The sequence below is a fragment of the Stegastes partitus genome, unplaced genomic scaffold (assembly GCF_000690725.1).
Source record: "Stegastes partitus isolate 25-593 unplaced genomic scaffold, Stegastes_partitus-1.0.2 Scaffold1361, whole genome shotgun sequence".
In the NCBI taxonomy this organism is placed as follows: Eukaryota; Metazoa; Chordata; class Actinopteri; family Pomacentridae; genus Stegastes; species Stegastes partitus.
In genome coordinates, this window is record NW_007579092.1 from 3365 (window position 1) to 13569 (window position 10205).

Here is a 10205-nt window from a genome sequence, read left to right on the forward strand (position 1 = left end):
GGTCTGCCGTTGGTTGATACGACCCGACTCGTTCCAGTTTACCGGTTCAGGTCAGTCGAAGTTCTTCCACGCCAACATTTTAAAACCATTTCCTTGTGATGTTGAATAAGGAAAATGCCGCCGCAAGGTTGGAAGCACACCGTCGTCGCCAACATCCCAGCATGCTGCTGCATCAATATCCACATAGTTTTTGGTCTTTTTTTGTACTTAAGTGATAAATCTGTCCGACATTCAAACCCAATCTAAGTATTAAATACTTAAATAAAAATGGTCAAAAGAAGGTGTTTCTACACTACAGACTATACATGTAATTAGCGTGTACTAAGAACTAACCAGGCAACCTTCCAACACAAACGGACTTCTGTTCAGATCCCTCCTGTGCACGTTGGAGCCGTATGTACAAAGCATCCCGTCTTTGGTGTCGTCCTTCTGTGTCCTGTGTGTCTTCATTCCCTTTAGCTCCATTGGAGATGTGATCACATGTAAGTCGTGTATAAAAAAAGCTCTGATTTTTTTTCTACAAATCTTTTACATTCACAGTCATTCCTTTATATACGAGCATGAAAAACCGGTGAAGATGAGACGCTACAGTCGAATGCACGTTGCCAAAGCTGCATTCTCAAGTTTGTTTTTAAGCTAAAATGTGTTTTTCTGCAGCTTGCATGTGAATCAAAGCCAAAGAGGGAAAGCAAGAGAAGGAAGCATGGAACAGGTTGGTGTGATGCGTATTGCCAAAGCTGCCCCGTCCGTTGGATTTGTTTCCTCCACCTACACGTCATTCCAGGTAATGGCTCCAGCTTCCCACCTTCTGCAGCGCCGGCGTGTGGAGTGTGTGTCTTCAGATAAAACTCTGATAGCTATAGTTCAGCAACCACTTCGTCTTTACAAACAGCTTAAAGAACCATCATCACGAGATGGAGTGTCCTGCTTTGCTCTGCTAGGTCTGCACCAGTGGCTGCTCTGAAATGTCCTCCGGCGTCTTCTCTCCTTCGCGAGATTTTTTCCTCTTCTTGTGGCCTGAGGAAAGGAGACATGGAAAAGTTATTTATGGGGAAAGTGGCATGAAAATTTAACCATTTTTCCATCAGGGTCACGGCGACTGAGCACGTCTGCTGCCTCACACAGAGATGCACCGTACATGCAGCTAACCCAGGGATCAGGTTTCATTTATCTTTGGCTGGAATCAGAGAAAAGCTTTTGAATTATTGTTCCTGTAAAGGTTATTTGGAAAGCTTCAGCTGTGAGATATGCAACTTTAGAAAAGAGTGTTTTTTTTGTTGAAGTGTCCACACAGAGCTACACAAACCCAACACACACCCTTGTGTTAATTCTCTGCAAACTGGTTTTCATTTAAATTAACAGAATTCAGTAGCGAAGAGGAAAATTTATATCTTAAATAGCAGTTTGTGTAGTTTTATCTTTGTCAAACCATCAGCAGCTCACAGTCACAGAGCACAGAGCAGTGGAGGAGCTCTTTAAGACACTACAGGAGAATACAAAGTAGGTAGAACACTAATGTATGTTTAAGTAGGAAGCTGAGTGTGTGTGTGTGTGTAGTGTGTGTGTGTGTGTGTGTAGTGTGTGTGTGTGTAGTGTGGAGTGTGCAGTGTGTATGTGGTTGAGTTTGCATGTGAATCAAATCCAAGGAGGAGGAGACAGAAGCATAGAAAAGGTTTGTGAATAGGTGGCTGTGTGTGTGTGTGTGTGTGTGTGTGTGTGTGTGTGTGTGTGTGTGTGTGTGTGTGNTGTGTGTGTGTGTGTGTGTGTGAGAAAGAGAGAGAGAGACTAACTGAGTTTGAGCAGCAGTTTCTTGCCCAGCGTGTCCTCTGAACCGCTCAGCGACAGGCTGCTGATGAAAGGCGACGTGTCCGTTTCTATGGGAACAGAGGCCACATCTGAGAGAGAGAGAGAGAGAGAGAGAGAGAGAGAGAGAGAGAGAGAGAGCGAGAGAGAGAGGGATGTGACCCTGTTAGTGAAGAACAGCTTTGGTTCCTGCTGGAGGACAAATTAAGGTCCCGTATCATGAGTTTGTGAGGAAGGTGCAACTACAGACAAGTTGAGAGCAACTTTTCGGGAAGCTTTGGCAGCTTAAGGGAATATTTAGATGTGAAAATAAAACCGGTTTGTTCAGGAGTGGATGCTGATGAAGGTCTTATTAGTTCCCTGCCAATGCTAACTACCCCAAAAGAAAAGCACAAAAGGCGGAGGCTGCGTCTCAGTTCAGGGGCCGCGTCCTTCTCAGGCTGAATGCATCGCAGCAGCACAGCCAGTCGTTCCGTTTCAAAGGCTCTTTTAAATGTGCATCCGAAATTGACCTTTTTTTTTTTTTTCCTGGTTGGGAAAAGAATACTGTGGTTGGACCGCAAAAATCCCACCTATCCACATAGGGTGTGCAATGTGGGGAGGACACCGCAAGTCGGATTTCTTCCAAATCCCGACTCGTCCAATAATGTCCCAGTTTGAAATGTAAGCACTGAGTGAAATAGTTAAAAACACAAAAAATGTGTCCCTGCTGCTGTCAAGGTTTCGAGGCAATCAGAGCAGCCCTTTAGGATGCCATAAGAGCAGGAGATATGATCTACTCACTACAATGAGCAGGTGGGTAAATAATACGGAGGAGTGAGAGTGCAATATTACAAAAATATATCAATAAAAGAATAAAAAAATAAATAAAAGTGGAAATAAAAAGAAGAATAAATAAAATAAAAAATAACTAATGTGGGAATATAAAGCAATATTAATCAAAAATTAATTAATAAAAGAAAAGGCTAAAAAAAAAAGTAGAAATATAAAGACAAAGAAATAATATTTTTTAAATTGTTTTTTTTATCATTTGGATTTTTTTCACATTTCTAAATTTTATTTTTTCAAAATTATTTTTAAGTTATTTTTTTACTTTTTAATTTTTTTTTTTCATTTTTAGTTATTTATTTAATTTTATTTTTTGCTTTTAAAGTATACTCCATAAACAAATAAATATCTAAAACATCTGTTAAAGAAAACTATTAAAACTAAACACATCACTTGGTCACATGTGAGTATTTTGCATGTGGACGTCCTGCCTTTTTAGCACATTCACGTGAAAGGCTTGTTTGTAAAAATATCCTACAATAATTAATTTATAGCTTTTTTCTAGAACATTCAGGTGTTTTGTAGCTGAAACTCTGACAAGTTCAAGTTCACTGTCACATACATACATTTATCACCATTACAGATACGGAGACCAGTTTCTCTCCAGGTCTGACCTCAGATTACTCGTCAGCGAGCGTTTGTTTAACATAAATGGAGTGAAACGAACCAGCGTGTGCTTCAGTCTCGGATCGGTCCTCTCTGATGTAGGGGATCTCATCCATCCTGAGAAACACCGAGTCACTGGGACTCTTCTGGCCGTCCGACTTGCTGCCTGCACACACATTAAAACACACAGAGACCCGTTGCATTTACGACATCCGAGGTGTGAAGTGTTTTATGAATTAGTCGACAAATGTGTTTGAACTTTTTCTATGTTGGTTTTCTTACACTGCTGCGACAGAAAATAAAATCTCGTTGGACTCTGGAAAAAACATTTTTCACTTTTTTGGGAAACTTGAGTCAAGAACAACTCAGTGGTTTGAGGATATTTGTCAGGAAAAAAAAACTTTTCGTCACAGTTTGTGCAACCAGTCATGGAAAAAAATGATAAGAGCACCCTTGTTTCCTTCAGTTTCTTGTTCATTTTAATGTCTGGTACAACTAAAGGCACATTTGTCTGGACAAACACAATGATAACAACAAAAGTAGCTCCTAAGAGTTTAATTTCAGAGCTGGTGTCTCGACATGTTGTCTCGGTAATAACCAAAATCACTGAAGCTCTCACATCAATATGATCATTGTGCTGCCAAAAACAGTGCTTGTAGGCATTCCATGTTTTCTTTTCTGTCTGGTTTAGTCACATGATGCACACAGGAGTTAGTGCTTGATGGCATAAGCACTGTTTTTGATTTGGGTCTTGGCTGCTCTCCACCAGCTTCTGGCATCGTTCCCGATCATCCTGCTACCTCTGGTAACGGTACCACCTCCAGCCCGGTTCCTTCAGTCAATTTGTCCTCATGTCTTCCTGTTTTGTTTTTTTTTTTAAATTCTGTCCTTGCACAGTCCAGAGATGATTCTGTCACCAACGACGAGCGCCTGGTACGAGGGAACGTCTAAATCAGGGGTGCCCAATCCTGGTCCTCGAGGGCCACAAGCTCTGCAGAAGCCTGATAACCATCCTGATCATGTGAATCAGGTGAGTTGGAAGAGGGGACCATCTAAAACATGCTGGATAGGGGCTGTCGAGGACCAGGATTGGGCACCCCTGGTCGTCTAAATAATGGATGAGTGTTATCTCACCATGTCGCCATCCCAGTAAACGGTTTGTTGAAGCAGCAGTGTGCAGTGAAAGGGCGGCTCGGGCGTTAAAAGCAGTAAAAGTCACTCCTACAGCACGTAAACATGATTGTGTTTGCATTGAAATTACTTTAAGATTTGCACTTTGCACAGGTACTTAATGTTTTAGTAAAGCTGCATGTGGAATAAATGGTTTGCTTGAAAATAAAGTTTGGGCTAAATGTTACCCTGAATCTCTACAGTCCATCTTCTACCTCACCTCCAAGTATGTAACTGTGATTTTACTTTTAACCCTAAAGCCAAACCCAGACGCTGCTTTTTGAGCATGAGCCAGCTTGTCTAAAGTTCTGCAGCTCAGACTGGCTGCCGTAAGTAATTTCTCAGACAAACTAAGCTTTTAGACACCTCTATGCCTCCATCATGTCGTTGATATTCACTCAGCGCTCCGTCTCTCAGCCTTTTTTCTCTCCTCAGACTGTCTTCGTCACCTGTTTACTTCTGGCTGGCTCGGGTTATTGAACTCCATTACTCCTGAAAACTATCCCTAATGGATTTTTTAAAAACTCATTTTAAGAAGCAGCTTTTTTGTTTGTCTGCCACAAATAATCTGTTGTCAGTCTGAACTGTACGCCTGCTCCTCCACTAGACTGTGCAGTCGAGGCTACTTACGGACGATGCGGTTCTTCTCGTTCAGCAGCGAGGTGCTGTGAGGGACGCTGGACTGCTGTCCTCGGCTTCGGGCGGAGCTGGGCCTGCTGGGCTCCCTGGGCGGGGGCATGAGGGTGGTGGCGGTGGTGGTGGTGGTGGTGGTGTGGTGCTCCGGGGGCATCAGCGTGGCTGCGTGCTCCGCGGCCGGCGGCTCCGGGGTCGGACTGTTGCCTTCTGTCAGACGAGTGTCGGCATCCGGAGTCTGAGGAGAGCTGTCCATGCGGGTGGCCGTTACGGCGTTCTGGTAGTGGCTGCGGGTGATCTGACACACAGGAGCAAAGCATTCTGGGTGTTAGTCAGGGTTGAATTTGAGATAATTTCTCTCAAACAAGACTTAATGTGCAGCTGTCAAATTCAGTTTTAGCACATTTATTATTTAGAAAAATCAATTAAAGAAACACACGAAGAGTTCATTTGTGAAAAACAGAGAACGACACTTTTGTAGATTTTCAGGAAACTTAATTTTTTTGTTGTTTGCTTGAGATCACATCAATCAAACTGAAGCTGAGTGGATTTGACTCAGTAGAAATGACATAAAACAGAGAAAACTTAAGTTTGATTGATGTTGTCTCAGGTGGACGATGAAAAAGTGGGTTTTCTGAAGCTTTGTGAAGATGGAGTTATCTGTTCCTCTCAGGCTGCAGGTGGCTCAGTGGTTACCATCGTTGCCTCGCAGCAAGAAGGTCGCATCCCGGTGAGGACACCCAGGATCTTTCTGCGTGGAGTCTCCATGTTCTCCCCGTGCAGCGTGGGTTCTCTCCGGGTTCTCCGGCTTCCTCCCACAGTCCAGAAACATGTTGAGGTTAATTGGTGATTGTAAATTGTCCGTAGGTGTGAATGTGAGTGTGCTTGGTTGTCTGTCTCTAAGTGTAGCCCTGTGATAGGCTGGTTACCTGTCCAGGTGAACCTGCCTTCACCCTGAGTCAGCTGGGATAGACTCCAGCCTCCCATGACCCTGGTGAGGATTAAGCGGTGTATAGATGATGGATGGACGGACGGACATGTTCCTCTCAAAGACTGGAAAACAAACCGAGCTCCCTTCACTGCACACAGCGGCTTCAGAAACAAACTGCTAGAAGTTGAAAAGCTTGTGAAACTTTCACTTTTTGAAAAACATGCTGCTACAATTTATGACGAAAGCGTTTTTCACAAAATCCACCATTTTTAGACGTCTTTGTTTTCACCTTCGTCGTGCAAAAAAAAACGATGCAGCCTGACGACAAGCTTCAGGCTGGAAGTTCTGTAAAGAACATTCAGGTCGTGTTGTCTGCTCTCGTTGTGGTCAGCTTTATTTTTGTCTTGCTTGCTGTGAGGCAGAAAATAGCGAAGCGTGTAGAAGGAGTCAGCAACAACCATAGTCAAGGGCTGAATGACAAGCCAGCGTTCAGCAAATGCTCGCATGTGTTTTTTTGTATGATGAAGCTGATATTATAATTCCTGTTGTTCTGAGCTGGTACCTTGGATCAGGACTGGGCCTGATACACATTTTCTACCTGGTCAGTGTTGGTATCAATCTTACACTGAACCTTAACTACTGTCATGCAGGTGTCAGCTGATGAAAACTCATGTCGCTGACGAGCGCTTTGCATAAACAGATTGTGACTGGAGGGCATTAAGCACCACAGAAGTCTATTTTTTGAAGTTTATTTTTTGTCAGTCATAGTTAATGTCATATCTTTCTCATAGACGGTTGTGTTGTGGGTTCTCTTCACTCTGTCACACAGTGAACATTCTGTACGGTACCTTGATGATCTGAAGGTGTGTGAGCTGTCTGACGGAGTAGTCGGGCAGGTAGACGTTCCCCCCTCCATTCAGCTGGCCCATGCTTCCTCCGTACAGCATCGACTCGGAGCGGTCCAGACCGCTGCTGCGAGACGGCGATCTGTGGACTGCAGCCGACACAAACAGACGACGTCGATCAGATCCTGAACGGGATGCCAACTTCATTTCGCTTAATTTAGAAGTTGCTGCCGAAAGCTTCCGTTCATTTCAGTCACGTCACTCGATGAACGCTGCTTTCATGAGGCAGCTACATGACTTCAGAGGAAGGAATCTGAACGCTGAAGATTTGCTCATTCACAAATTAAACACAGTGGTCGCAAGATATAACTCATAGCAGTGATTTGACAGGACGAATTGTAGATTTTTCTCGTTTTTGTTTCCATCTGTGTGCAGTCAATAAAAGAAAAAACACTCTGTGGCTGTTGTTTAGTGTAAATGCTCAAGTTTTTCTGTGTATTTATGTTTGTTTTTACTTCTTCCTGTTTAGGGAAACTGTGCATTTAAAAACTGGGACATTTTGGTGCAACTATGTCCATGTAGGAGCTAGATGAAGATTGCATCACAAGTTCAGGGTGAAGATTTTGATGTAGTTAGACGTGTAGCTGGACATGAAGTTGAGAAAGAGGTGGTTTTGTTTGGATATTAGTGGGCAGTATCACAAGAATATATAAGTACATATAAGTGTGTATTTGAACCTGTTGGCATGATGGCCGGCACCCCGAAGTAAGAAAAAGCTCCGTTCTCAAACTTGAGCGCCTCTTTACCAAACTCCACCTCGACTCGACCCTAAAAAAACAAACACACAGCATGAGAGCTCACCGACGTCCGTATGAGACCAACATAGATAATTAACATCCAAAGGAAAGATCAAAGTGTCGCGGGCACCTGCAGCACCAGGATGAAGTAGTCCACCGGTTTGTTGCGCTGGAACAGGAAGTGCTGCGGCGCTCGCTTGTTCCGCTCGTCAAACTTGAGCTCCTGAACCACACTGGGGTGTTTAATGAGCCTCAGCAGGATCTTCTCTGAGATGTGAGCTGGTTTGAAGGGCTCCACCTCTGACGATGAAACACACACAGACCCACATGAACAAGCTTGTGAAGGACTTTATGTGCAAAGTGTCTGCTCTAAAAAAACCTTAGAAACTTCTCTTTCTTTCTTTTTAAGGTCATTTATGAATAAAAATATGATTTTCTGCTTTAGAGAGCATCACTGGTTTACAGTTATGTGTTGGTGACGGGTGAAGATGTTTAAAATGAGTTATAACATCCAAAAAAAGACATTCCTTTGCTCTTAAGAGTTTTTCTGGAGAGCCAGCTCAACTAAAAAGCAAATGTTGTCATGACTGTGAGGGTTCAGTCCTCCAGGTCGTGGTTATTCTGGTAGATTAATAGTAGCAACTGCTTGAGTTCCTTGAAGACGTTCCACCTCTTATCCAAGAGGCTTCATCAGCTCTGACTGACTAGTTGGGAGTTCCAGATGCTGATATATTGGAGGTTTGTTGCTCCTCCCCCTCGTTAAGTGAGTCACATAACGAGGGGGAGGAGCAACAAACCCCCAATTGAAACTGAAACTCTGTTAATGTTAATGGCTCCTTAAGGATGTCTGGAACTCCCAGCTTGTCAGTCAGAACTGATGAAGCCTCTTGGATGAAACGTCTTCAATGAACTCAAGCAAGTCCAAATGTAGTATTATAAATGATAAATAGAGCTGTCAAAACAGAAGGACATCATGTGTTTCTTAGATCTCTCATGATGTTAATAAGATGTTAAGACTGCCAGAACTTATCAGGAATTATATTCAAGGAGTTAAAAGATTCGTTCAGACCGCTGGTTGTCTGCATTTTCAAGATCCAGTAAATTAGTCCACTGACGCATAGAAAAGTGTTTGTTACAAGTCTGTTTTGAGAACGACTACACTGTGCTTTGTCCCTGTTTCGTCTGTTTTATCCTTTCTTCTGTAACCCCATGTTGAAGAGTCGAGGCACAACGAACGATAAACTGTGTACACAGCTGCAGAAATCAAATGCTGTGAGCAATCAGAAAGGTTCTGTGCTGGAGTAAAATTCATTCCCTAGAACTTGCTTCAGACTTTGGTCCCTGCAGTGGAAAAGCACTCCAACAGTTCTTAGTCTGTGGGTGAAGTTCCTGCAGTGGAAAAGCCCTCTAAGACTTGTCACTAATCCTACAATTAGGCTTTAACCAAAACCTAAAATCCACCTTATTGTCTTCATTAACAGTGAATGTGTTTGGGTGAACTGCTTCGTTCCTCTCCTCCCTGTGAAGATGTTTGTTGTCTAAAGTCTAGAAACACAAGATGCTGGCGCGGCGGCTACCTGTGGAGAGGAAGCGATGCGTTGCCAGGAGGAGCTGAGGAGAAATCTTCACTTTCATCTCGTTCTCCGACAGTTTGAAGATGGAGAAGTCCTGCTGCTTTCGCTCGTGGTGAGAAACTCGCCGCTTCGTGCGATTGTCAGCTGAGAAAAAACACCAACGCGCACGAAATGAGACGCGATCCAACAACGCAGCTCGTCGAGCTCGTGTTTGCATACGTACTGTAGAGGTCTGTCTCATCCAGGATCTCCGACTTGATGATTTCCTCGATGACGTCCTCCAGGGTGACGATGCCCATCACCTCGTAGAACGGGTCGCCTTCGCCCTCGTTGTTCACGCGCTGCACAATGGCGAGGTGGGACTTCCCTGGAAGGTAAACAGAGAGTCAGGGTCAGTTTTTCCATGATAACAGTCGGCTCATAGGGAAGACAAGTAGTTTGTCGGTGCTAAAATCCAATTAAACTGAGCGTATCCCTTTATGTAAAACATGCAGCTGTTAACCTGACAGACTATTTCTCCTGTCATAAACAACACACCATCTCCTCTTTTTTGTAAGATTCACAACTGTGTTCACAAATAGGGCGGGAACCACTGATTAACTCACATACAGTGATGATGTAGAGCATCAAGGCCATTATGTACAAAGCATCATGATATCTGTGTGACTGAAGAAGGGAACAAAAAAAAAAAACCCTAAAAAGGCGGAAAAGTGGAAATTATGTGTTTAATCATTGCATTATGGTGTCAGTATGTGTGTTTTTTTTGTGTGTATGAACTGACAGCAGTTAATCTGAGGGGACTTGACTGCTGGTTGGGGCTCCATCAACAGTGTGGATGCATGGCCGATGGATCCGGGGCTCCGTCTGATTGGTCAACTGTCTGCATCCTGAGCGTGCAAGTGCAACGACCATTTAATAGGTCCATGCTCCATGCACATAAAAGGATGTTTCACACCGGTCATGCAATGTTTATATTCTGGATGTTCATGTAAAGGTGACAAATAGTCCATCCATCCAT

The 10205-nt window shown here is 43.5% G+C and overlaps 1 protein-coding gene across 1 annotated transcript in view; it reads right to left on the reverse strand.

The window, feature by feature from the left end:
* Nucleotides 1-937: 937 nt before the first annotated feature.
* The window catches only part of LOC103370034 (metal transporter CNNM1-like), a 22909-nt gene continuing 13641 nt past the window's right edge, over nucleotides 938-10205 (reverse strand). The window contains exons 2-10 of the mRNA XM_008298935.1: nucleotides 9411-9554; nucleotides 9191-9331; nucleotides 7744-7913; nucleotides 7554-7644; nucleotides 6820-6965; nucleotides 5038-5338; nucleotides 3299-3403; nucleotides 1791-1895; nucleotides 938-1017 (exon numbers count right to left, since the gene is read on the reverse strand). Of these exons, the coding sequence (XP_008297157.1) occupies nucleotides 938-1017; nucleotides 1791-1895; nucleotides 3299-3403; nucleotides 5038-5338; nucleotides 6820-6965; nucleotides 7554-7644; nucleotides 7744-7913; nucleotides 9191-9331; nucleotides 9411-9554 (1283 nt within the window). The remainder of the gene's footprint in view (nucleotides 1018-1790; nucleotides 1896-3298; nucleotides 3404-5037; nucleotides 5339-6819; nucleotides 6966-7553; nucleotides 7645-7743; nucleotides 7914-9190; nucleotides 9332-9410; nucleotides 9555-10205) is intronic.